The sequence below is a fragment of the Colletotrichum destructivum genome, chromosome 1 (genome assembly GCF_034447905.1).
Source record: "Colletotrichum destructivum chromosome 1, complete sequence".
NCBI classification, from domain to species: Eukaryota; Fungi; Ascomycota; class Sordariomycetes; order Glomerellales; family Glomerellaceae; genus Colletotrichum; species Colletotrichum destructivum.
The window spans coordinates 3,458,031-3,481,965 of NC_085896.1; the positions used below are offsets into that span (position 1 = coordinate 3,458,031).

Sequence of the window (23,935 nt, forward strand, 5' to 3'; positions counted from 1 at the left end):
TTCCTACGACTGAGCCTCGGCCTCCTCGCCGCCCTCCTGGGCCTGCTGCTCCGCTTGTTGCGCCTCGGCGGCGGCCTGGGCCTGGGCGGCCTTGGCGCCGTAGTCCTGGGACATGGGCTGGACGACAGTCTGCTCCTCCTTGGGCTCGAGAACGGAGACGGCATCAGGGAGGGTCTTCTGGGGGCCGGCCTTGCCCTCGGGGTCAGAGCCGCGCATGATCTTGACCTTGATACCAAGGACACCCTGGCGGAGGAGGACGTGGCGGGTGGCAGAGTCGATGAAGTCCTTAGCGGGCTGACCGGAGTGGATCATGAAACCGTCGGTGAACTTCATGGACTTAGCACGGGCGGCGCGGAGCTTGCCGGAGACGACAACCTCGCAACCCTTAGCACCAGACTCCATGATGAAGCGAAGGACACCGTAGCAGGCGCGGCGGACGGCGAGACCGTTGAGAAGCTTGTAGCGGAGGGACTCGCACTGAGCGACGGCGGACAGACCGCGGTTCTGGACCTTGGCGGCGTAGAGAGAGACCGAGTTCTCGGGGAACTTGAAGCGCTTCTGGATGAGCGAGGTGAGCTCGCGGATGCGGCGGCCCTGCTCGCCGAGAACCTCCTGAGTGTGGGTGGCGCGGATAATGATGTCGGTTACCGTCGGGGTGACGCGGACCTCGACGCCCGAGTAGCCCTCCTCGGCCAGCTCGCGCTGGAAGAACTCGTTGAGCTCGGCGTAGAAGACGCCATCGGCGACGAACTTTCTGCGCTTGGAGCTGTCGGGGGAGAAAAGAAATGGTTAGCGATCCATTCTCCAATTGGTCGTGTGCAGCCTTAGCCCCCCATTGCTGTTTGCTCTTGCTTCGAGATCGTGGAACTTGTTTCGCGACAGGCGGCGGGGTGTGGGAATTCGATTCCTTATTTTTCTTCTTTTCCTCTCCTCACGGCGAGCAGCCGACAGCACAGAAGGAAGTAAGGAGAGAGGGACTTACATCTGAGTGCCTGGAACAGCCATCTTGACTTCTTTGCCCGGTTGTCGAAAAAAGGGGGGTGGGATAGTTGTTGGAGGTTTTCGACGGTTCGTTCGCGGTCGGGGTCGGGTGAGAGAGGATTGAGAAGTGAGGTTGTTCAGGTAGCCCGCATTGCCAGTCGTCCAGGCCTCGCCAGATTTTGGACCGCGACCAAATTGAAATTCTGTGTGCCCTAGGCGGTAGGCGATAAGGGGACCATGGTGGTCTGTGCGTGCTTATCGGTAGAGAGTTTCGCTGAGCCCCCCCACTGCGCCAGCTGTAGTGACCTGTGAGCTCTGTCGGCCCCGGTTGCAGGTAGAACTTGGTCAACAGCACAGAGTACCTCTGCGCGTCTCCCTCTGCACGTCTTCATGCAAGTAGGCAAGGAGGTGAGTAATGTTTTATCTTTCAATGATAAGAGGCAGGCATAGTTGGAAGTCAAGCGTAATAGCAGCTTCTATGAGGCAAGCACAACAATTGTTAGTATTAGTGGACTGGCAGCAGCCAGCCTACGCTTAGTCATTTTAGTTGTGGTCACGCTCCTCGGCCGGTTGATGGTCGGAAATCGGGACAGAGAGCTCCGTTTGCAGGTTGGTAGTGGGGTTCCATGGGGGGCAGCTTGAGCCTTGCTACCACGCTGGTCCCTGGTCGTGTTGCCAATACGGGCACGACATTACAAGTCACAGGCCCAGCCCAAGCCGTGTCAGGTGGGTAACCTTTCGTGGTTGGAGTTGGAGATTCACTACCCACTCACCACCATTTGCTTCCTCGTCTAGCAAGTGATGCACTCCCTCCCTGGCCGAAGCGCCCTTTTGTTTTGGAAACTAAAGTGCTCTCGTGATGGTTTTGCTAACCATCTAAACATAAACACCCAAACATCTGTATTTCAATTTGTTTTTGATGTTTCCAGACCAAGACAAAGGAGACCGGCTGTCAAGGGCAGGTTTCGCATCCATACATTTAGAAAAGCACATTTTTGCATTACATTGTCAAACACTCCCTCTAGAAGCTGTGACGTCGTTGGCTCTCAGTCTCCCGCTCTCTGGTCTGTCAGCCCCGCGCTAAGTTATAGTGGAGACCAGGATCAGCCGTCCCTTCCTGCTTTGCGTTGCCCTTGCAAGTTGCAACAGCCAAACAGCCGACCTCCGACCTCCGACCTAACAAACATCTCCCTTCGCTACCTACGACCTTGGAAACCAAACTTCACCCTGCGCAACCTCCAATTTCAACCTTGCCCGGATACACTAGCTCTCCTCCTTTGTTAGCCTTTCTTTCTTTTCCATCACTTAGGTTGTGCGGCTTGCCTGCTACTCTCCCTCAAGTGAATTTATTCACTTCCAAACCCTCTCCTCCTCCGGACCTTCCGCGCGCGGCCATGCTCTAGTACCTAGCTTAAAGAAGCATCATCTCCAATCGCTCTTCACAATGGAGGCCAGGAAGGTGAGTCCGACACGCGCTTGCTCTTAGGGTCCCCCTTCCCCTCCATCTTTTCCTTCTTACAGCAGCCTTGAAAGAGGAAGGAACAAAACTGACTGTATCGCAATCTGGAATTCAGATAGTCGAAAATGTCCAGTGCATCAATGGAGGCCTGACCTCAGTGGGCACCCTGCGACTGACCGATTTCCACCTCGTCTTCTGTGCACCACCTCCTCCTCCCAAGGACCAATCCAAGAACGAAAACAACAACAGCAGCCAGCCTCCTCCCAAACCCAGGGAATCATGGATCACCTATCCTATTCTTTCGCACTGCACCCTCCGACTTATGCCCGCAAACCACGGCATCCATAGCTCCATCCGCCTACGCTGTCGTGACTTCATCTTCGTCACCTTTACGTTTGAAGACAACAACGTTGCCAGAGATGTCTTTGAGTTTGTGAAGCTCAGGACCTGCAAGCTTGGCACTGTTGACCGCCTCTTTGCTTTCAGTCACAAGGGCTCCAAGGTGGAGAGACAAGTCAATGGCTGGAAAATTTATGATCCCAAGGCTGAGTTCCGTCGCCAAGGCATCAGTGAGAAGTCGGCAGACAAGGGCTGGAGGATCACCAACATCAACAAGGATTACTCCTTTTGCGATACTTACCCTGCTACTCTGGTGGTTCCCTCCTCCATCTCAGATAATGTCCTCAAGTACGCAAAGGAATACCGGTCTCGACACCGAATCCCAGTGCTCAGTTATATCCACCCAACCAATAACTGCACCATCACCCGCAGCGCTCAGCCCCTGTCAGGTATAACCAGAAAAAACAATGTTCAGGACGAGAAACTCGTCATGGCTTCCTTCGCCCCGACCGTACCCCGGGCCAGCATCGATAAAGACCAGCCCCCTCGCCGAAGCCAGTCGGACACGTCGGAGAAGAACTCGGTGGACGTCACAGAGCTCTCAGAGCAGGCAAGGCTGGAGGAGCAGGCTATTGCGGATGCAGAGCCCAAAATGTACGACGAAAAGGGCAAGCGTCTGATCTATGGCGCCCAACAAGTCAACATGATTGTCGATGCCAGACCCACTGTGAACGCCATGGTCAATCAAGTTCAAGGCATGGGATCTGAGCCCATGGATCGCTACCCCGGCGCCAAGAAGGCGTTCATGAACATTGAGAACATCCACGTTATGAGAAGCTCGTTAGCCAAGGTCGTGGATTGCCTCAAGGACGCCGATATCTCCCCCTTGTCCCCAGACCAGAATGCCCTGGCGTCGACCGGCTGGCTGAGACATACGCAAGCCGTCCTGAACGGTGCCGAAATCGTTGCCCGTCAAATATGGTTTAATCACTCTCACGTACTGATCCACTGCTCCGACGGCTGGGACCGAACTAGCCAGCTCAGCGCCCTCGCTCAAATAATGCTGGACCCCTACTTTCGAACCATTGAGGGTTTCGTCGTTTTGGTCGAGAAGGATTGGTTGTCGTTTGGCCATATGTTCAGGCTGCGGTCTGGTCACCTGAACCACGAAAGCTGGTTCGCTGTTCAGAAGGACGCGATGGCTGGCTCGACCGTCCAGCCTGGTGAGAATGACGGGCGCGACGACGCCTTCCAGAATCTCTTCACCGGTGCCAGGCAGTTCTTCAACCCTACCAAGGAGGACCAGGCTGACCTTGAGGCTGTTGCCGAGGGCTCTACGGGAAAGGTCGCTAAAGACGAAGCTACCGTTCCGAAGATGATTAGTCCAGTCTTCCATCAATTCCTGGACTGTGTGTACCAGCTCCTCCGTCAGAACCCGACCAGGTTCGAGTTCAATGAGCGTTTTCTTCGCCGCTTGATGTACCACCTCTACTCCTGCCAGTACGGCACGTTCCTCTACAATTCCGAAAAGCAGAGAACCGAGGCCAGAGCTGCTGAACGGACAGCTTCGGTCTGGGACTACTTCTTGCCCCGGAAGGCCGAGTTCACCAACAAAGACTACGATCCCACCATCGACGAGTACGTTAAGGACCGTGGCCGTATCATCAAGCCGAACCTTGATGACATTCGCTGGTGGCATCAGCTCTTCAACCGTACCGACGAGGAGATGAACTCTCAATTGAACGCTGTGGCGGCAGCTGCGGTGAACAGGGCCTCGGCGTTGGCCAGCTTCCAACCGTCTACAGAGGAATCCTACGCAGACAGCCAGCCTGGCACCCCGCCCCAGGGAACACTGAGCCCTAAACCGACACCTTCCCTATCTACCAGCCAGTCTGTTTTGGCAGCTGTCGAGACAGCGCACACTACACTTACGCCTGATCGACAAGAGCGACAAGCGCCGCCTTTGCACCGAAGTGTATCGGCCGAAAACTCGAATGCCTTCAGCGCTTTGAAGGAGGGCATTGCCGGTCTAAACATTGGCAAAAACGTCAGCGGCATGCTCACCAACCTCGGCGGGCGCAACGCTAGCCCCGCGTCTGCTTCGAGAATTACAAGCCGCAGCGAGCAAGAGCTCCGGGAGATGACATAGGGAGTCATGTTCGAACGAATGCACGAAGCGCCTTATACGATCGAACTGACTGATGAGACCATGAAGCTCGACGCCGCTCTATTCTACCAGGACGCTTGGGCCGACCCGAACTACACGATGAGTGACTGGGATGACGAGTCGGTCTGGACGTGGGGAACCAAGGGCATGGTGAACTTTGGCATGATGAGCTTGGCTAGCTTGACCGGTGGCTTGACTGAGGACAAACCTACGAACGATGCTTGCTCCGACGCATCGACTACCTTCACCGGTGGCGTCGCCGAAAAGGAGCCCATCGACGAAGGCTGTTCCGCCTTCTCGTCGATGCATTCGCTCGAGCGCGTCCCGACAGATGAGGTCATCAACGGTGGCCTCTTCATCATAGTGGGCTCGGACACGCTGGAGCTCTCTTCAGCTGAGAACGGCGGACTTCTGAACCACAATCGGCAGCACCACCAGGCAAACCATCAGCTCAAGATCCAGTTGAAGAAATCATAAATTCGGTAGAACTTTCTCCATCTCCCGACTACAAGAACAGAACGAACGAATCGTTTTTGGCGAAAGAAACCCAAAGCTTTATGACGACAACACGAATCCTTTTCTGTACTTGTACTACGACCTTTATTTTTTACCCCTTTTTCTCCAATATCTTCGCTTCGCATTGTCGCTCGTGCTGCAATCGGCATTTGCATACTCTGCTTTCGGCGTCAAGGGGGAGGAGTCGGTCAAGGACAAACTTGCATTCAACAGCGGTTAAGAGAGTTAAAGAGGGAATGAAACGAAACTTATGGAGAGATGATTTCTCACGCAGCAATTCAATTGGTTGGGAAGGCTCCGGGGGGGAACAAATCGGCGTAAATGGATTGGAACGAAGGACAAGAGGACAAAGAGAAAGTGGCATTGAGAGTCCATTATATAGGCCCACTTGGACTTCCAACCCAACACTCTCAGTCTTCGTAATTCTAATCAGTCTCAAGGCCATTTCTTGGCCCTAAGGTGACGGTTGCTTGTACAGGATGAAAGCATATCTGCCAATAAGCAAATAGGACCTGCACATGTGAATGGCATGAAGTAGTGATACCAAGGGTGGTCGGTAAGTAGTGAATGGTCACAGTTTTCTTCGATAAAGGGGACTTCAGGATGTCCTTTTGTGTTTGATACTTTTTTTCCCGTTTTAGTCTTGGTGTTTATTGCTTCATCGGGGCGTTGGATTAAGCTAATCCGGTTTAGGGAACGAAGTTTATGTCCATCAGCCCGGCGCGGAGCTGAGCCTCCTTTTATACCCATTTCTAAACTGTCCGTAGCCATTCATCGTGCTCATTTCCCATCATGCTTATCACTACAAGAAGACCTCGAGGTTGATCTCGAGGGTACTCACGGGGTATCTGCGCATATTAGCATTGGAGGACTCAAGGGTTCAAGGAATACAAGGGATGAAGGCATACTTCAAGTCAAACTTCTCCAGTACGGTGGGGTGCAGGATGCCGAATTCGCCGATGCGCGCCTCCTTGCCTCCGAGGCGCAGATAGATGGCAGCCGCGTGGCCAGGGAAAAAAGTGGCCTCGTCGATCTCCTCAATCCAGTAACCATCAGGCTTGCTGGGGTTCTCGACGATCTTGAAGTCAACGCGCTTGCCGGCCGTCAAACCCTCGTCGTGGGTGAGGAAGGCGGTACGAAGCATCAGGAGGATGCGATCAAGGAGGCCGTGTACAATCTCGAAGCCGCTGGTCTTGCCGTACCAGGCAGCACCGAAGTGGCGCTCGTTGCGAGCCTTGCGCTCCAGTGACTCATCCTTGAAGACGACGTCCGCCGACTCGAAAATCTTGATGGGTACACTGTGCTTCTTGTTCTCGCGGATGGTCTTGAGGAGGCCGGGGACTAAGGATGTCCTCACAACCTGGTACTCGGCGGTCTTGGGGTTGGCAAGCTTGACCGCGGTCTTGCCATCGTCCTTTCTGTTGAGCCAAGCAAAGTTCTCGTCGTGGCTGCAAAGAATCAGAGGCATGACCTCGCTCCAGCCGGACATGGCGGCTTCTGTCCGGACAATATCGGCGAGCTTGTTGATCATGAGAGGAGCGCCAATGGTTGCGCTCTTGTTGGGAGAAGATCTAGGAAGGTTGTTGTATCCGTAGCAGATGGCCAGGTCCTCCATAACATCGCACTGGTGGAGCACATCGGCACGGGTGACGGGGATGGACACGCTCAGGAGGTTGCTGTCCTTAGTAGAAGGCTTAGCGATGTAGGCCATCTTGGTGAGGAGCTTGCACAGAGTCTCGGGGGTCTCGTTGAGGCCAGTGCAGGCGTTGAGGTAGTCGATCTCGACATCGATGTTGCGGGGCGCCAGGGTGGGTGTCGTTCTCGAAGCACCGTTGTGCTCGGAGACGATCCTGACGGGCTCGACGGTGAAGGGCTCGGAGCAGTACTGCGAGAACATGGTGACCATCATGTCGCATACGATATCCAGCTTAGTGGCGTCGGTGGCTGTCATCTCAATGAAGACGTTCTTGGTGTCCACGGTGATCTTGGAGTGGTCACCGTTGATGATGGGCGGCAAGGAGCAGACGACGCGGTTCTTGTCGTAAATGACAGGGTAAACGGGCGAGTCCTTGATGATGTGCAAGTACTTGCCGAGGTGCTTGTCACCCTCGTAGAACTGCATCAGCTCCTCGCCGTCCATCTCCTTGGTCTGGTTCAGGGGCTTAAACTTGATATCCTTAGGGGGTAGGGCCTCGTATGTGAAGGGACCTTGTATCGTGTCGAGATCGTGAGTTCCAATGGCCACCAGTGTTCTTTGTCTCGCCAGGTTCATGTGTAACTTGTCCTGGAGACCGATGAAGGAGTCGTAGCTGTCTTGGGTAAATTTGATATTGCGGAGGATGGCACCGGCGACAAGGGGACGGATCTTGCCGGTGTCCTGGGCAACAGTGATGACCTGAGTCTCGGGGTTCTTGGGCTCGACGACCTTGTAGTTGGGGGCAGCGACGGTTCCTCTGAAGATGTTGAGCATGAGCGCTATGCCCTCGAAGCACAGCATGTCGTATCGATTAGCGGGGATCTCGATCTTGAGCTGGGGCGGCTCTTGCACGCCATTGACAATGGGTCGCTCGTCATTTTCGGTGTCCTCGTCCAGCTCGATGCCGAATTCAAAGCAGAGGTCTTCAAACTCCTGGGTTGTGAAGCTGTGTTGTGGTGATGGTTAGCGAAAGGCACCTTTCGGGATGGCGGGGTCGTAATATGTGTTTGGGGGGAGCGGTGCGGTGCGGTGCGGTGCGGTGGGTGCGACAGCGGCGCAACTTACTTTTGGCCCAAGGCCTTGTACAGATCGTACTTGTTGACGGATATGGTAGGCATGATGGGAATCGGCGTGAATCTCTCGAGTATACAGAGGTCCGGCAATCTTCAGGGAGAGACAGGAGAGGATCGTGCAATGGTCGCTGTCCTTCCCGGTACGGCCTTGAGTCACAGAAATTTTGGGGACAATCGGAGGTGAAGCAACAGCACGCACGAAGGCTTCGCAGGCGGGATGGAGTTGCTGCTTTAACTAACACAGTCGGAGTCATTCCTCCCTTTGCCCAATTCCGAGGCACTTTCGAGGGGCTGCGGGGTTGAGGGGCAGCAAAAGCAGCGGCAGGGCTCGGCATCTCAATTTTCCAGGGTCCGATGTCACTTAGTGGCCCGTGCAAATCGAAAGCACGACCGACTGGCTGGCTGGCTGATGGTTGAGATACAGCGGTTTGGTTGATAACTTCCCGCTTGCCTATACGTCTTCGGTGCGGGACAGGACCGATGACAGCTGGCGACCAATGCGCTGAGCCACTCTCTCATTACAGTACCACACGTTTCGTCGTTCAACAGACGAAGTCGGAACAATGATAGCTGCCGTTGATGTTCAAGGTTTAACGACTGACAGCTCATAGCTAGCTAGCTACCTTGCTTGAGGAGGGGATGGCTGACTCTGTTCGCTGCATGAAAGCGCTTAAGATTTCTACGTCATTGCTCTCTCTAGACATTTACGGAGCATTTCCATGATTGTGTAGCTCCTTCTGATCATCCATTCTTCCTAGTCACGTACTTGAGGTACCTAGGTAGCTACATCCCAACCGACTCTCCCTCGGCTGGTCACCTGGGAGACTTGCCAACAGGGCCATATCATACCGGTCATGCAAAATAAGTTCGTGCCTCCTATTGGAGCTACATACGCTGCATAGAGGTATGCGATTAGGCATCGTTTCTCTATCGCAAGGGACATGGAAAGACGAGTGAAAGTCTACACACCTAGGTACGCTTGAAGGGAAATACGTCAGAACCTATCTACCTACCGGCAAGTCCTCTCCAAGAGGCAGTAGCCCCTCCCAACTCTGCTAGACAAGCAAGAGCACTACCACTTCTTCCTGTACCCCTGCCTTGCGACACCCACCGCCCACACGTCCCAGTACGTACCTATCTAAGCAACTTTACTTTACCTAAGGCGGCTCTGTCACCCACACAGGGCTCTTAGGCTGCTGTTTCCCTCCACCCACACTGGCACCTCAGCTGCTTAGGTAGGTAGGTACTGTAATAACTCAGGTGCGGTAGCGTGGCCCAGTCTGGCTGGGTGGAACAGAACCAGGAGCAAAGGCGAGAGTCGTCAGAAACGTCAAACTTCCCTCTCCGTGCCTTGTGCTGCCGCTACCTATCTCAAATCAACACCTCATTTCTCCTCCGCCAACTACCACACGAACCCGCTCCTCTCACCACGACAACCACCCCGTATCTGTCGCCAGCCTACCGTCGGATAGTGGCATGGTCTGCATGCCCGCAACCTTCTGACAATAATTCTTATCCACCATCCCGGTTGCGTCGTCTCAGATTTTAGAGCCCGCCCTCTCCCCCCATCCCACAGCGACCGCCGCTCGCCCTCAACCAAACCAGCCCATTGCATCACCCGCACGCGATCCACTCCGGTCGCTCAAAACCAAGACGTCGACTCTTCTGAGCAACTCCCGAACCACCCATCGATAGACGCGCCTGCGCTTCCTCGCTCGCCATGGCAGACGCGCCGAATACCCAGGACGAGCTTTACCCCATCGCCGTCCTCATCGATGAGCTAAAGGTATGGGGGTGACTGACTCTGCCTGGCCTACCCCGACGCCAGCCTCTCTCATCTGCCACCGCACGCCCGATTGCTAACCTTTCAATACAGCACGACGATGTCCTTCTGCGTCTCAATGCCATCCACCGCCTGTCCACCATCGCCCTTGCCCTGGGCGCCGAGCGCACGCGAGAGGAATTGATTCCCTTCCTCGACGGTATGTGTCGCGCATTCTATTCCATTTGAGCCAATATCTAAACAAACCGCCAGAGTCCGTCGAGGACGAAGACGAGGTATTGGTCGCTCTCAGCGGCGAGCTGGGCAACTTCATCGAGTATGTCGGAGGCGCCCAATGGGGCCATGTTCTTCTTTCCCCCCTCGAGAATCTCGCTGCGATCGAAGAGCCCGTCGTGCGGGACAAGGTAGCTATCGCCCCCTAGCTCCACCCGCCCATGTCACGTCGTCTAATCAGAACAGGCCGTCGAGTCCCTCAACAAGATCTGCGAGGAGCTCTCTTCCCAGCAAGTCGAAGAATATTTTATTCCCTTGACGGTCCGACTGTCAAAAGCAGACTGGTTCACCTCCAAGGTGTCCGGCTGCGGCCTCTACACAACGCCCTACAAGAAGGTATCCCCGCCTGTGCAAGAAGAGCTCCGGAAGCAGTTCGGCCAGCTTGTTCACGATGAGACGCCCATGGTCAGACGCCAAGCTGCCACCAACCTTGCGAAATTTGTCAAGGAGATGCCAGCTGCTATTGTCGTCGAGGAAATGATACCCCTTTTCCAGCACCTCGCCCAAGACGACCAGGACAGCGTCCGCCTCCTCACCGTCGAGATCCTCATTTCCATCGCCGAAGTCGTGCCCAAGGAGCAGCAGTCGAGCCACGGTGTCCTTCTTACTTCCCTGCGCAACCTGATCGAGGACAAGAGCTGGAGAGTCAGGTACATGATTGCCGACAGATTCGAAAAGGTTGGTTGGAGCCTCTCTTCTGTTGAAGAGATTACGCTGATGCGCGTGTAGATTTCCAAGGCCGTCGACGAAGAGGTCGTTTCAAGGGATCTGGTGCCATCGTTTGTCAAGCTTCTCAAGGACAATGAGGCCGAGGTTCGGACCGCCATCGCCGGACAAATACCCGGCTTCTGTGCTCTGGTCGACCGAACCGTTCTCCTGAACGATATCATGAGCAGCGTTGAGGACCTTGTTTCCGACACTTCTCAGCACGTTAGAGCTGCCCTCGGAACTCAGATTAGCGGTCTAGCTCCCATTCTGGGCAAGCAAGAGTAAGTTATCTTCCTTGATTATGCATTGGAAGATAGCTAACGTCTCGTAGGACCATTGACCATCTTCTGCCTATGTTCTTGCAAATGCTGAAGGACGAGTTCCCCGAAGTCCGCCTGCATATCATTTCGAAGCTTGAGCTGGTCAACCAAGGTATGTGACCTCTTGTTTACATCAGCGAAAGTACACAGCTAATTTGTTTGCAGTCATCGGCATCGACCTTCTCTCACAGTCTCTCCTCCCTGCCATCGTTCAGCTTGCTGAGGATAAGCAGTGGCGAGTACGATTGGCCATCATCGAGTACATCCCTCTCCTTGCCAGCCAGCTTGGAGTCAAGTTCTTCGACGAGAAGCTCAGCAACCTCTGCATGAGCTGGCTCGGCGACACAGTCTTTTCGATCCGTGAGGCCGCGACGCATAACTTGAAGAAGCTCACTGAGGTATTTGGGGTTGAATGGGCAAGCGAGGCGATCATTCCCAAGGTTATGGCTATGGGCAACCACCCCAACTACCTATACCGAATGACGACCGCCTTCGCCATCACCGTGAGTGGTTCATTTCCGGAAATGACCGTGTTGCACTTGCTAACAAACAGCAGACCCTCGCTTCGGTAGTTAGCCTCGATGTTATTGCTGACAAGATCCTGCCCATGCTGGACAAGCTCGTTGACGACGAGATCCCGAACATCCGCTTCAACGTTGCTAAGACATATGGCGTTCTGATTGACGTTCTGCGCCGTCTGCCGGAAGAGGGCACCATCTACTCGCTGGAGAAGGAGGGCAACGCCTTCACCGCGTCCCCGAGGGGCATGGAGCTGATCCAGACGCGCGTCATCCCCAAGCTTGAGAAGCTGCAAAAAGACGACGACGTCGACGTGCGGTACTTCGCGACAACGTCGGCAAACAGCGTGTCTGGACCTTCTGCGGGCGAGCCTATGAATACATCACCATAGATGAGAGACGTAATGAAGCAATTCCCAATCTTTTTACCCGGGCCATCCCAGTTTCTGTATCTCGCATGCTTCGATCAACACTTGACGGTTTTTGTGGTGCTAGCTTGGCTCGCCTGTCAGATCTGCGGGAAAGAACAAGAAATAAATTAGAAAGAGGAGAGAGTGCGCGTCTTCGAAAGTTTTCAATCAGGCGACAGGGCGCCTCCAGAGCATCGGTCGCACGCTGAATTGAGGGACGGATTGGAGGAGAGGGGGCGAAGGGTAGGCTACGTTCACCATACTCTCTTGCGAAAAAGCAATGCAAATGTATGATACACCAGCAGTCGTCAGAAAAGAAATGTGATGTAGCAACCAAGAACAGTCAGTTGCTCGTGTCGGCACTTGAACCTACGATTTGTACGGTGCGTGTGGGTGGGGTATCGTCATGATCTTTGTATTCATATATCTCGTGGCCATCATGAGCATCCGGCCTAGGCCTGTCTCTGGAAACACAGGCTGCTAATGGTTTGGCCCTTGGCGCCACCAAAGGTGAAGCTAGGATAATCCACTTTGCCGACGGCGACGAAGCGGCCGGTGTCGCCTTCGTTGGCGGGACCTTCGAACCACGCTCTCAGCTCCTCCTCAGTCCAGTTGCAGCTCGTAATGAGGAGCAGGCCGCCCGGCCTGACGAGGCGGAGCGCGCGGCCGCGGTAGCCCTCGCAAATGCGGCGGCCTCTGGCGTCCTTTTCGTCGCTGAGGCAGATGGCGTCAAAGGTGCCCTTGTCGAGCACGACATCCCAGCCCTGGGTCTGGGCGCCGTTGAGGACCGTTTCCCAGGGCCCGTTGAGGACGTCCCACTCCCGGAACTCGGGCTCCTTGGCCTCCTCTTCTTCCTCCCTCTCTTCTCCTTCGGCCCCCGCGTCTGCCGTGTCTTCGTTTTCGTCGTCTTGGTATTGGGGGGATGACCGTTGTCTCTGCGCGGCGATGCGCCTCGCGAGCTCGACGCTCTGGGGCGCGTAATCGACGCCGAGGGCGCGCCCGGCCCACCCTTCGTCGCGGAGGGCGAAGAGAAGGGAGCCGTTGCCGCAGCCGAGGTCGAGAAAGGATGCGTCAGACTGGCGGAGGGAGTGGTCGAAAGGGGCGGACTCGGTAAGGTCCTCGAGGTAGGTCAGGAGCTTGGACTCGGCGTCCGAGTCGTCGAACCAGACGGTGCCGCGGTCATCGGGGTTGGAGGCGTTGTTTGTGAGCTCGGTGGTGTAGAGGGTAGACCAGCTGCTCGTTCGCAAGTCAGTTCAACTCATTTATGGGGGGGTAAAGAGGCGCGCGGACAGGAGCGGTTGCTCGCAATGACGCCTTTCTGCAGAGAGAGAGAAAGGGAGAGGGGCAACAGACTATTCTTTAGTTCCGAGCTTGGAGGGCTCCAAGTGAGCGGGGTTTGAAGCCATTGCGGATTGTTCTTTCCAACTTTTCGGGCTTCTTTCTGGGTTTTCTGTGTTCTTGGGTCAAGGAAACGAGGGTGATATGATCTGGTTGTGCTTCTGTTCTTCACCCCGCATACATGCTCAACGTCCCAAATTTTGATGCCATCGCGAATAGGTTTGGCGGGGTGTTTTGCCGCTCATTTTTATGAATGGGGAAGGCGGTAAGTAGCACGACTGGGGAGTATTCGACCCCACACTCCTAGGCTGTCTGCAAATGGAGGGGCCGCCCCCTAAGTTTGAAGGCAAGCTACGTCGGTGCCAACGAACTATGTGTGAGTCAACGAAAGTCTCAAAACAAGATGACGCCAGAGGTAAGACCGAGAAGGAGGCTGGGCCGCTGACAAGTTGCGGGGGACACATGATTTGCATTTGCATTTCTACGAGACAAACCATAATCCGCCATAATTGTCAGTCAGGCCATTCTCACGTTGTTGAGAAGACTCAAATAAGATTGCCGAGAGCAAAAGGGAGGGGGGGCAGGACAGAACAGTCTGATGTCGAGGAGCATTGACGTCGTTTCGTTGCCTTGGCATGTAGACGAACAGCCCACGCAAGACAGGCTACTGCACCCACACAAGCCCACTCCCTCCGCCTTCTGCTAGTTTGTTTTGACGAATGGGCGCGTAAGCCTTATTAGTATTAGTAGTAGGAGGCGGAGGAGGGGGAGGAGGAGGAGGAGGAGGAGGAGGAGGAGGAGGAGGAGGAGGAGGAGGAGGAGGTCCAAGGAGGTCTGTGTGATGAAACAAGCTCCCGCCTTACGAACTGGTGACTTGGTGAGAAGTGCTCGGGGCAGAGGAGGCATCGCCAATCACAAGACGCCCTTTTCGTCCTTTACTCAATGTCGAGAGTGCGTATGAACACAAAGGGGGATGGGTGACGTTTCGTCTGGAGCCGGAAACCGTCTGTATAGATAGCCCAGGCGCACCGCCTAGGTTACCAGTCTACCTTGCTCCGTCACCACCTTTGCTCTCTAGCTATCGCCTCCAAGTTCGTGCGAAGTCAGACGATATCCATGTATCATCACACTCGCTTGTCCTCCGCCAAAAGTAACCACGCCGAAACCCGCCTCCGACGATACCGATCAGTCTCGGGGAGCATACTATAGAGAACCCAACGACCAAGAAATCGAGATATAGTTCCCAGACGACGACAACGAGGCCGGCTTTTCCATGTACACCTTCCGCGCACTCGTCATCGCCCTCCTCATCGCCCTCGGCGCGAGCGGCACCGCCTCGGCGCGCCTGGTCGACCGCCAGGCTCTCCTCGCCTTGCGGCAGTCGTCCGGCCAGGATGAGACCAGGACCAGAGGTGTAAGTTCGACCGGTCCCCAAAGGGAGCAAACAAACATGACGGTGGCTGACTGCGACGCACACAGAACTGCACGCAGATGAGCAACAAGTGCAACTTGCAGGGCCGAGACGCCCAGGTTTGCCCGGCGGACTACAACAGGGTATGTTCTCCCAATTCCCCGAGACCCCGACAGCGCAGAACTCGGAACTGATAACGGCGGCAGTGTCCGTTCGACGGTGCCCCTTGCGTTCTCGTCGAGCCAAAGGCAGATTCAAGCCGCAAACCCGAAGTGCGATGCGGATATCTTGGTAACACATGAGAGGGGCGGGGGCAGGGAGAGGAGATTCATGGAAAGCGTAAAGAATGGCGAGAAAGCAAGAAACTTGGGGGTATCTTGGAAACTACCTAGGTCCCTCTTCTTTGCCAAGAGAACCAAGCATCCAAGCATACCCTCCTGGTATGAATGTTAATCTTCAGTCGTGAATATCGCCCCTTTCCGGTCCGGGTGATTGATTCCAGCACCCTTTCTTCCCAATTGACCGTTCGCTCACCTAGCTATTGCCACCCGAGCCCCTAAATGCAGTACTACCATGCGGGATATCTCTTCTTCTCTATACGGACTGACTGATACAGAGTCTCTGGGGCGTATAATCTCTGCTTGTCTATTCGTCATCCTAAACACCCTCAAATGGTCCACACGGTTGCCTTCACCAGAACCTGGCGGCCCCGGACTTCCACAACGGGGAAGCCCGCAAGCCGTACAGTGCTGTTGTCTTTGGGTGGAAGAGCTGAAGGAGGGGCGGCATCAGTACTTGTGAGCACGATTGATGACGCAGTGCTGCCCTTGCGGCTGGCATGCGGTCCGCCGCCGAGTATGGTTGTAAACATACCGCTCTTGGTCTTGTCAGCCCGCTGGTTTTTGCCGTTCTTGTCCTTGTCTCCCTCGTCACCCTCCGCCTCGCCCTCAGCTTTGGGGATATCCAAGGGTGGGAGCGGCGTCTTCTCCACTTCCATCAGGTTCAACTGAACCGGGTCTCCAGGTAAGGGGTAGTTGATCGCGACGTCTCTGCTCTCAAGCGGAAGGTTGGCCGCGATACCCACCGCCAGCTCCACTATCATAGAAGCGCTGCTGTCCACACCGGGCGGCGGCGGGTCGGCCAAATACTGGAACAACGTCGCCGTAAGGTTCGACGTACACATGCGAGTGAAGTCCGCTCTGTTGTCTGCACTTTCCGGCGAGTTGAGAACCCTCTGGAGACCTTCCAGTGTAGCCATCCGCCAGCTGACGACCTTGTTCGTCAAGGCGTCGAACTCTTCTTGGCTAGTCATCGTGTAGGAGAAGCGCCGAATGTTGAGCTCGATCTCCTTCAGATGCCGGCTGAGCTCGAAGTTGAGGCCAGGGTGGAAGCACTTGTTGAAGATCTCTTCTACAATCCACCTCGTGATGACTGCACGGCCAACGGCCGTCATCTCCTGCTTTCCAGTCTTGAGCGCGTCAATGCTGACAAACATGTCCAGCCACTGCGGTACCGTGCGCCAGTCCTTTCGAATGTTGAATGAGAGGTTGTTGATAGCCCCGTTGAGACGGTTGAATCTCGTTATGTACTCGCTGTCGTCGAGGGCGGTGCGAGACTGCGACATGCGCTGGTTCGCAACCGCATTTTGCAGTTGCTCGATCTGGGAGTTGAGGTTGTCGATCTGCGTCTTGCCGTCAAAGTATAGGCGCTTCACATTCTTATACTTGGTCACTGGGAGCTGTTAGCATGCTGCCGATGCAATATTGGCCTGTAGACACCTTACAGAGCTCCTTGAACTTGTCGGGATCTGCGCCATCACGATCGGGGTTCGAAGGCTGGGGGCTATTTCGGCCTTGCTCTCCTGCTACTCCTTCAAACTGGCGCGCTTCTTGAGCGCCACCGGCCCGAAAGACAGCGGCATTGCCACCAGCGGCGGGAGGCATCGTCTGGCTCTGTCTGTAGCCCGGGGGAGGACCCGCAGGGGCGTCGACCTGACTGCGCAGTGCTTTCTCCGTTTCTTGCGACCGGCGGTTCGGGGGAGGGCCACCGGAGGGGGGGGGGTGCCATGTTCTGCTGTGGAGGCTGAGGTGTTCCTTGCTGGGAAGGGGGAAGCGTTGGAGGCAGCGGGTTGTCTGTGGTCTGCACGGCGTATCTTAGTGCGGGGGAGGTTTGGGTGGACTGAACGTTTGCCGAGCGAGCGTCTGAATCGGTGACAGGTGATTCATGCGACAACTGAGAGACGGTCTCGGGGTTTTGATGCGAGCCAGTATCCAGGTGGCTGGTGTAGATGGCAGGCGATCCGGCCTGGTACTGGGCACCTTGCTGATGGGGATGCTGTTGGTACTGCTGCTGCGAGGAGTCGTAAGCAGCCGGCTGGGCGAGTTGGTGCTGCTCTAGCAAAGCGGGCACCTGCTGCGGCTGCTGATCACCGTAGACAGGCTCTTCGTAGGGGGTGTTCTCGAAGTCGGTCGGCACGTAACGAATCGAGTTGCGGTTGGGTTCGGGGTTCTGTGTACGGGGGTCTCTGTTAGGGTCTTGTGTCAAGTGGTGCTGGTTGGTCTCGCCAACGCCCTGCAGCGGGGACGGCTGTTGATGAGGTCCCGGGAGTGGCCAGTCGGCGGACTGTTGATCCAAAGACAGTTGGGAAGGCTGCTGGGGCAAGACAGCGGTTCTTGATGGTGGGTTGCTCACTCTCTTGGATGGTCGGCGAGCGAGACCGGCAGTGTTATCGTAGGAACTTGGCGGGGTAGATTGGGGGGGCGGGGTGTTGTGATGTTCGCGGCCTGATCCGCCCAAGATGTTCTTGAGCAGTCTCCGTGCCGATCGCTTCTCCGGAGGGGGTTGAGCAAGAGGCGACGTCGCTTGAGTATGGACTGGAGCAGCAGAGGTGTTGTTGGCGGGCGCTCTCAGATTGTCGACGGAGCTGGACGCAGCAGGGTTGAATTGGTTGTTGTTAGGGTAAGGGGCCACGCCGGGGGGGTAGCGCTGTGACTGTGAGCGGGAAACGGAGTCGCTGAAATCCTGCAGACTCCTTTGGCGTAAATCAGCAATGGGCGGGTTGTGGTGTTGCAAGAGGAGGGAGTTGCGTGAGGCAGAAGCAGAAGCAGCGACGGCGGTGGTCGAGGTGGGAGGAGGGTAATCGTGGGGCGGTGGAGGTGGTCCTTGCTGCCCTTGCTGCGGAATGTTTGGCAGTTGTTGCTGCTGTAGGTGGTGTTGGATCTGCGGTTGGTGCTGATGTTGTTGCTGTTGATGTGGCAGCTGGTTTTGGTGAATGTCAAAGGATTCGCTGGAGCTGAAGGCGGTGGACGAGGCTGAAAGGGGGGTAATTTGGCTATTAGCGCCGGCGGCGTTGGTTGTGCTTGCACTCGAGGCAGGAGCCAGGGAGGAGGAGTGAAGGTGAGGATGAGGTGAGGTAGAGGAGGAAGGAGGAGCACCAAGACCGGCGGCAGCAGGCCCGGAAGGCGGCCCAGGTGTAGAATGCGAAGCCGCTGGTCCAGCAACCTCTCCGCTGGGGTCAACAAGTGCTTGCTGCGAGCGGTTGTGGTGCCGTCCAATGCGACCGAAGCCTGGCATTATAACTGTGATCTCGTCGGTGCGCAGCCGCCGCAAACCCACGGGAAGGTAAGGTAAGGGTAACCTTTTTTTTTCTTTTTTTTTTGATGGTGGTGTCCCTCACTGTTTCCTGTTTGGAAGGACTGCGCTGCAACGTCCTGAACTGACGTCGTCCGTGTACAGCAAGCAAGCAAGCGGGCGAGGCCAGAAAAACAAAATGAATTCCAGGGGGGTGGAATGGAGGGCAGGCAAAGGGTAGCCTGGTAACTCTCTCTTGCTCTCTCTGTCTCTGCTTTCTGTTCGACCTGCTGAACGACAGAAGCCGTTTCTGAATGGCAATGAGTAGCAGACAGATGCACGAGACCGGGAACGGCAGCGGGCCGAAAGCGCAGCTTGTCTCCGGGGGGTAGGGGCAGGGCAAGCTTCGCTTCAGCTCAGCTCAGCCAATGTCGGTCAAGTTCTTGTCTCGTCAATCGAGGTTGCAAGGCTGCGGACGGCGAGAAAGCAACAGCAACGGCAACGGCAACGACAGCAACAAGCGGCAAGCAAGAAGGGGAAGCAGGAGGTTGACGAGACGAGAGATTGATCTGCCCGCGCCCTGTTGGCCCCCTGTTCCTGTTTTTCGCGCGTCTGCGTATGCGCCTACGTCTGCGTCTGCGGTTCTGCGTCTGCGACCCTGTCTGTCTGTCCACTTCCTCACCCAAGTTCAATCTAACGTATCTGTACGTGTGCAGGTGCCCGCCAGAAGAGGAACAAGCACCAGCGCACAGCAACAGGCAGAAGACCGGACGGATGGGATCGGATTGGCTACCCAAGCTGCAGAAAGCGGATGCCGTGCTGGGTCTGGGGTTCCCTGGAGGGGCTGCCTCGGGGCTGTGCACAGCAAGTCAACCCAAGTCGTGCTGAGCTGTTGCCCTCGCCGGCTGGGTTCACTGATGGCTTGCTGCTAGGGTGGTGGTGCCGATGGCTTGATTCGATGAAGGCTGTCGTTATGTCCGTCCAGTCCTGGCGTGCAGCGCTATCCCATTCTCGACCAGTAATGATGGGCCCGAAAAAAAAACCAACGGATGCAACACGCAAACTGACAATAATAAAAAAGGAGGAAGGTGGAAAGGGGGTGTGTGGATGGACGTGCTTGTCTTGTCCGTGGTCACTTGTCCATGGGTGGCTGCTGGCTTCGCTGGTTGAGGGCTGTCTCCGTTCAGACGAACAGCGGTTGTTAAGACTCGGCCCCCTGAGAGAGATGGGCGACACGCTCCAGCAGCTGCGGGGAGGGAGGGATCTGGGGTCGTTTGGTGAAACGCAGACTGGTTTCGCTCAGCGTCGCTAGGGGGGTGCCAGTCAAAGGTGACGTGCTGTCAGAAGCACGCGGGAGCGTTGAGCCTCTAAGCCGATGGCAGTTGGGACGGCGAGGACGCGACTACAGGTAAATGATGGACGGCCGAACAACGAGTGACGACAAGCTAGAGTCGTAGGTCTTTGCTAGCACGGACAGTTGTGGATGCCAAAGGCAGATTCGACTGGACTCGGTGAAATTGGGCGGAATGCGGAAGAGGGGGGGACGTAATCTGAGTGAGAGCGAAGGTGTGAGATTGAGAGTGAGAGTATAGAGGCGAGTGGCGTCGTGTCCGGATGCCACGCCAGGATAGGGCTGATTAATTGCCTTTTCGCTGGTCGACCATCTCCCTCTCAATACGGACCGGGTGCGGACAACACGAGGGGTACCTCACGAAACGAAGCATCCGACGGGATGCTCGCAGGAAAGCCAATTGACAGAGTCTCTCCTCTTCCCAGCTTGCACGATCGCATGCCATTACTTGCCAACAGTCAGCACCAGTAATACTGCTGGTGGTTTGGAATGGCCACAAGATGAAGGCCCGGGCTCGAATACCACAGCGTCGGGTTTGATCATCTGGGGTCTAGAATCGAGCAACAGTGGGCAGCAATTAGACCACAAGCTTCATGCAAGTTCCAACCATAGACAGCCTCCCATCAGCAGCAGCGATGACATCCCTCAACAGCCACATCCTCGTTCGGCCTACGCTCTCCTAGGTGGGGGAGGGGAGGGCTGCTACCGGTAAAGCCAGACAGACCCTGCCTGCACTAGCTTGTCCTTGGCCGCCCTCGTCGCCGGTGTTGAAAAATTACCGACCACGCGGCGGGCTGCGGCTGACGGGGGAAACGAACACTCCATCATCCGCGTTTTGCCCGAGCCGAGAGCAAAAGTAGATTGAGCTTGAGAGAGGGGAAGCGGGATGGGGCTAGAAGCCACGTCCCATGTTCATTATAGCCGACAGCATCCAGCATTGAGCGCTCAGTCACGCCGACCCAGCACGCATGTCATGCACGGCTCTTTTTTTTTTCTTTTTTTTTTCCTTTTGCGGCCGTTTCATCCGCAAACAAGCCACCAAACAACGATGGGCTGCTGTTGACGTTGAAATTTGGAACATCACGACCCATTTCACAGCAAACCCCCTCGAACAGCTCGCACAGCTCGGAACAGCTCAGCCCTAAAGGAACCTTGTCTGCGGGCGAAGCTCCAAGGTGCAAGGTTGATACACTACATGTGTTTACTGTTTCGCGCTCGCGTTTAGGTGTCATGAGCAGTGGAGAGCTCTCCCCCACCTCAAGATCCTGCCCCGCATCAACCCGGGATAGCTTTCATGTTACACTAGCTTTGCGTGGCATCACCGAGCCTGTGTGCGTATAGCACAGAGCAAAATCTACTCAAGCTCAGAGCGGGCAGTTATGAGCCCTTGCTTACCAGAAAGAAAAGCAGGTGACCCAGTGGATTGATCATCTAAAGATGTTTGACAGGATGAGCAATGTGCGCATCAGCGACGATGGAGCGGCGCTTCTACCTATGCTCACTGGAGGCTATTTCCAGTGTGCATATCATAAGCTACCAAGCCCCATCGGCTCCTGTTCACTTACAAAAGTACACCGTAATTAACTCAAGAACCTTGAGCGTCGTAGCCGATTCAAACTAACCTCGATCCCGGAGAGCTCAGGTGGGGCTCCTCTTAAGGAAAGAAGCTACTAATGCTCGCCGACGAGGGGGGACGGTCAAGGCCAACAGTAAGCTCATTGAACAGTTTGTCAAATTGATGAGCTGCATGCAAATGTGTGTTTTGCGGCCAGCCGGCATGAGTGAGTCATGGTGTATCATTTGGATTGGGTCGGGAGAGATGACAGTTTCGACGAGGCGGATTACAGTCCACAATGTGCCTCCCTTCCTACAGCACGGCTCGTGGGGTTTCTAGATAGGCTTTCCCGAGTTGCTGATGACTGACCGTACCTGGTTACTACCGCGGACCACCTGTCAGGTAGGCTTCCTACCTTCCAAGCCACCAGACTGTCATTGGGAAGCATGCCGGCCAAGTGACCAAATGTCATCCAGGGATTCTGCGAAGTGGAGGTCGAGGTGACTTTCTGCCCTTGAGTCTTAACCTACCTTACTGACACAAAAGTTAGTTTGGCGTGGGTATTGGTGCTAATAATAGCAGAGTGGGGCAAAAAGGCGCTTGTCCGGATCCGGGATGAACCAGATGCCCTGAGCTCACCTAAGCAGACAACCACAATGAAGGGAACCACACGACATGCCATCCGACCTTGCATGTCAAACCTCTCCGGGAGATGAAAGAGGTCGACTCCATGCTACAAATATGTCTGCAATGTCGAGGCATGCGCCCCAGTGAGCTGAGTGGTGCCTCTGCGTCTCCTGGTCTCGGTGCTGACCGTGCAGGCATGCACCCTCTTCTGAAGGCCCATCCCATCGCAGCTCACATGACCAGCAGCCATAGTCTCTGCAGTAGAACGTCATGTCTTGACGGCCGCCTTCTATATGCCGATGCCCGGTCCATGATTCATGCCCAGGCTGACAGGTCTCAAGCGTTGGCATGATGGCTGAGTTCAATAGTCCCTGGATCTCGTCCAAATAATTGACTTCTCTTCCATGCCGGCACTACAGAAACAAGAATGCAATACGAAGCACACATCCATGCTTCTGGCTGTGTCCGTATTGGTCCGAGAGAAACGGTTTTGGCCTATTTTGAGCTATCGATGCTACCTTTCGTGGCCCCCACGTCTCCAGATGCGGCTCCCGGCCCGGAGCTCACGTCCCTCACTCCTCAATTGGGTTTCCTGTCCCTCTTATAACTTGCTTGCAAGAATATATTACTTAGGCCCCTCGAGACGATCAGGCGGAGAGCGGCCGTGACGGTTTTTAAGACCGAGTTATTATTTTTGATGCCTTGGAACTCGGCTCGGGGCCCGAGCGTCGGCAACTCCGACCGAGAACACTCCTCATGGATTTGGACTTACCGTCCCGTCCCGCCTGGACCCGTAGTGCGCAGCTGCCGAGCGGCTTCGAGTCTCCCCCCCGTTGATTTGACTTCGGCGTTTCCGTTTATGCTGGTAGGAAAGAGCTCACTGCGCTGCTTTACTCCAGGCTTCAGTCTATTGTCTGTCAGTAAGTAGCCCGAAATTTCTTGTTGAAAACCGATGTACTGGATAAAAGGAGATAGCGGCCAGAAAATCGAACCCAATCTCGACTGTCGCTTCTCAAGGGTCGTCAAGATGAGAGGCTCTGGTCGCTGTGGTCATTCTGTTAAATGGCAACCGTGTGACTCCAGTATCTCTTCCAGTCTCACCGCCGGTATTTTCAAGCTGAAGCCTGGGAGACTGTCATTGCCTCGAGACATGGTGTTGGGAATCATGATTCTGATCCTCTCGTTTGTTGCAACATCGTCTTCATCAATAAGGACGGTTTCTCCGAATGTTGTGGCAGATGTAGGGGACCCAGTACATAGTGTAAAAGGCATCATGCCAGAATATGGCTCGGAGATCGATGGCGACATGGGTAATGCGGACGATTTGAGCTGTGTAGCCAGGTACTTGCGGTAGCATGAGACTCTTGACCCGCGTGCTTTTGCAGCCATCTAGGAGGAGGACGAAGTTTTCAGAGTGTGCCCAAATGCGGAGATCACTGTGTCGGCTGGGAACTGCTAGGCAGGGAACTCCTCTTTGAGGATCGTGTGAACTTCGAACCAGGCCACAGCTGCACGCGGCTATGGTGGGCTGGCTCTAAAACCCATTTGAAAACATCAGGTTCCTCGACCGCGATGCGGCTCTATGACTTTGATAGAAGGCTTCTCTGACAGCGCCTCGATCCACATCGCACGTCTGATCTCGGCCAGGAGAGAGCCAAAGAGATGGAATGAACCGTGAGACTCCATGATAGTGGTGGATAATTTGTAAAGTTGGTCTTTGCTGGTGTTAAACGGCGCAACCCTTGCTTGTGTTGTTGATGAGAAAACGAAGATGCTGAGAAGGACTTGAGAAAAGGGTCCTGGTTTATCTTCAAGTGAATACTGGCAACGGTACTTTACG

General features: G+C 55.3%; 8 protein-coding genes across 8 annotated transcripts; 4 read left to right on the forward strand and 4 right to left on the reverse strand.

Moving 5' to 3' along the window:
- Window positions 1-3: 3 nt before the first annotated feature.
- Window positions 4-1,005, reverse strand: CDEST_01041 (Putative small ribosomal subunit protein uS3; the record flags this gene model as incomplete). Its single annotated transcript, XM_062917200.1, has 2 exons — window positions 4-766; window positions 983-1,005. 2 exons carry the CDS (start codon window positions 1,003-1,005, stop codon window positions 4-6), a joined length of 786 nt encoding a protein of 261 aa, XP_062773251.1.
- Window positions 1,006-1,926: 921 nt separating this feature from the next.
- On the forward strand, window positions 1,927-4,931 carry CDEST_01042 (Putative myotubularin-like, phosphatase domain, PH-like domain superfamily). Its single transcript, XM_062917201.1, has 2 exons — window positions 1,927-2,440; window positions 2,556-4,931. The coding sequence occupies exons 1-2, from the start codon at window positions 2,426-2,428 to the stop codon at window positions 4,926-4,928; spliced, it is 2,388 nt and encodes a 795-aa protein (XP_062773252.1). The 5' UTR covers window positions 1,927-2,425; the 3' UTR covers window positions 4,929-4,931.
- Window position 4,932: 1 nt separating this feature from the next.
- CDEST_01043 (uncharacterized protein) lies at window positions 4,933-6,008 on the forward strand. The gene has a single exon (XM_062917202.1). It carries the CDS (start codon window positions 4,935-4,937, stop codon window positions 5,421-5,423), a length of 489 nt encoding a protein of 162 aa, XP_062773253.1. The 5' UTR covers window positions 4,933-4,934; the 3' UTR covers window positions 5,424-6,008.
- A 9-nt stretch (window positions 6,009-6,017) lies between these two features.
- CDEST_01044 (Class II Aminoacyl-tRNA synthetase/Biotinyl protein ligase (BPL) and lipoyl protein ligase (LPL)) lies at window positions 6,018-8,456 on the reverse strand. The gene is made up of 3 exons (XM_062917203.1): window positions 8,224-8,456; window positions 6,371-8,104; window positions 6,018-6,310 (listed from the first exon to the last, which is right to left on the reverse strand). Exons 1-3 carry the CDS (start codon window positions 8,274-8,276, stop codon window positions 6,265-6,267), a joined length of 1,833 nt encoding a protein of 610 aa, XP_062773254.1. The 5' UTR covers window positions 8,277-8,456; the 3' UTR covers window positions 6,018-6,264.
- Window positions 8,457-9,452: 996 nt separating this feature from the next.
- CDEST_01045 (Putative armadillo-like helical protein) lies at window positions 9,453-12,642 on the forward strand. Its single transcript, XM_062917204.1, has 8 exons — window positions 9,453-10,017; window positions 10,108-10,213; window positions 10,267-10,418; window positions 10,474-10,965; window positions 11,017-11,276; window positions 11,327-11,427; window positions 11,481-11,818; window positions 11,872-12,642. The coding sequence occupies exons 1-8, from the start codon at window positions 9,952-9,954 to the stop codon at window positions 12,223-12,225; spliced, it is 1,869 nt and encodes a 622-aa protein (XP_062773255.1). The 5' UTR covers window positions 9,453-9,951; the 3' UTR covers window positions 12,226-12,642.
- CDEST_01046 (Putative Methyltransferase domain-containing protein) lies at window positions 12,639-14,624 on the reverse strand. The gene is made up of 2 exons (XM_062917205.1): window positions 13,597-14,624; window positions 12,639-13,476 (listed from the first exon to the last, which is right to left on the reverse strand). The coding sequence occupies exons 1-2, from the start codon at window positions 13,647-13,649 to the stop codon at window positions 12,696-12,698; spliced, it is 834 nt and encodes a 277-aa protein (XP_062773256.1). The 5' UTR covers window positions 13,650-14,624; the 3' UTR covers window positions 12,639-12,695.
- Window positions 14,398-15,380, forward strand: CDEST_01047 (uncharacterized protein). The gene is made up of 3 exons (XM_062917206.1): window positions 14,398-14,995; window positions 15,061-15,135; window positions 15,199-15,380. Exons 1-3 carry the CDS (start codon window positions 14,855-14,857, stop codon window positions 15,292-15,294), a joined length of 312 nt encoding a protein of 103 aa, XP_062773257.1. The 5' UTR covers window positions 14,398-14,854; the 3' UTR covers window positions 15,295-15,380.
- A 51-nt stretch (window positions 15,381-15,431) lies between these two features.
- On the reverse strand, window positions 15,432-19,149 carry CDEST_01048 (uncharacterized protein). Its single transcript, XM_062917207.1, has 3 exons — window positions 17,172-19,149; window positions 16,776-17,131; window positions 15,432-16,723 (listed from the first exon to the last, which is right to left on the reverse strand). The coding sequence occupies exons 1-3, from the start codon at window positions 18,563-18,565 to the stop codon at window positions 15,660-15,662; spliced, it is 2,814 nt and encodes a 937-aa protein (XP_062773258.1). The 5' UTR covers window positions 18,566-19,149; the 3' UTR covers window positions 15,432-15,659.
- Window positions 19,150-23,935: the final 4,786 nt, after the last annotated feature.

What these genes read in the sequence shown, in the direction of transcription:
- CDEST_01043 (XM_062917202.1), top strand. Translation starts at nt 4,935, where the DNA reads ATGTTCGAACGAATGCACGAAGCGCCTTATACGATCGAACTGACTGAT.
- CDEST_01044 (XM_062917203.1), bottom strand. Translation starts at nt 8,276, where the DNA reads ATGCCTACCATATCCGTCAACAAGTACGATCTGTACAAGGCCTTGGGC. An exon ending in TACAAGGCCTTGGGCCAAAA is followed by an intron (nt 8,105 to 8,223) that starts GTAAGTTGCGCC and finishes ACCACAACACAG; the next exon opens with CTTCACAACCCAGGAGTTTG. An exon ending in CTGGAGAAGTTTGACTTGAA is followed by an intron (nt 6,311 to 6,370) that starts GTATGCCTTCAT and finishes TAATATGCGCAG; the next exon opens with ATACCCCGTGAGTACCCTCG.
- CDEST_01045 (XM_062917204.1), top strand. Translation starts at nt 9,952, where the DNA reads ATGGCAGACGCGCCGAATACCCAGGACGAGCTTTACCCCATCGCCGTC. An exon ending in TCCTCATCGATGAGCTAAAG is followed by an intron (nt 10,018 to 10,107) that starts GTATGGGGGTGA and finishes CTTTCAATACAG; the next exon opens with CACGACGATGTCCTTCTGCG. An exon ending in CGACCGCCTTCGCCATCACC is followed by an intron (nt 11,819 to 11,871) that starts GTGAGTGGTTCA and finishes AACAAACAGCAG; the next exon opens with ACCCTCGCTTCGGTAGTTAG.
- CDEST_01046 (XM_062917205.1), bottom strand. Translation starts at nt 13,649, where the DNA reads ATGGCTTCAAACCCCGCTCACTTGGAGCCCTCCAAGCTCGGAACTAAA. An exon ending in AAGCTCGGAACTAAAGAATA is followed by an intron (nt 13,477 to 13,596) that starts GTCTGTTGCCCC and finishes GCGAACGAGCAG; the next exon opens with CTGGTCTACCCTCTACACCA.
- CDEST_01047 (XM_062917206.1), top strand. Translation starts at nt 14,855, where the DNA reads ATGTACACCTTCCGCGCACTCGTCATCGCCCTCCTCATCGCCCTCGGC. An exon ending in ATGAGACCAGGACCAGAGGT is followed by an intron (nt 14,996 to 15,060) that starts GTAAGTTCGACC and finishes CGACGCACACAG; the next exon opens with AACTGCACGCAGATGAGCAA. An exon ending in GCCCGGCGGACTACAACAGG is followed by an intron (nt 15,136 to 15,198) that starts GTATGTTCTCCC and finishes TAACGGCGGCAG; the next exon opens with TGTCCGTTCGACGGTGCCCC.
- CDEST_01048 (XM_062917207.1), bottom strand. Translation starts at nt 18,565, where the DNA reads ATGCCAGGCTTCGGTCGCATTGGACGGCACCACAACCGCTCGCAGCAA. An exon ending in GCTCGCTCGGCAAACGTTCA is followed by an intron (nt 17,132 to 17,171) that starts GTCCACCCAAAC and finishes TACGCCGTGCAG; the next exon opens with ACCACAGACAACCCGCTGCC. An exon ending in CGACAAGTTCAAGGAGCTCT is followed by an intron (nt 16,724 to 16,775) that starts GTAAGGTGTCTA and finishes AACAGCTCCCAG; the next exon opens with TGACCAAGTATAAGAATGTG.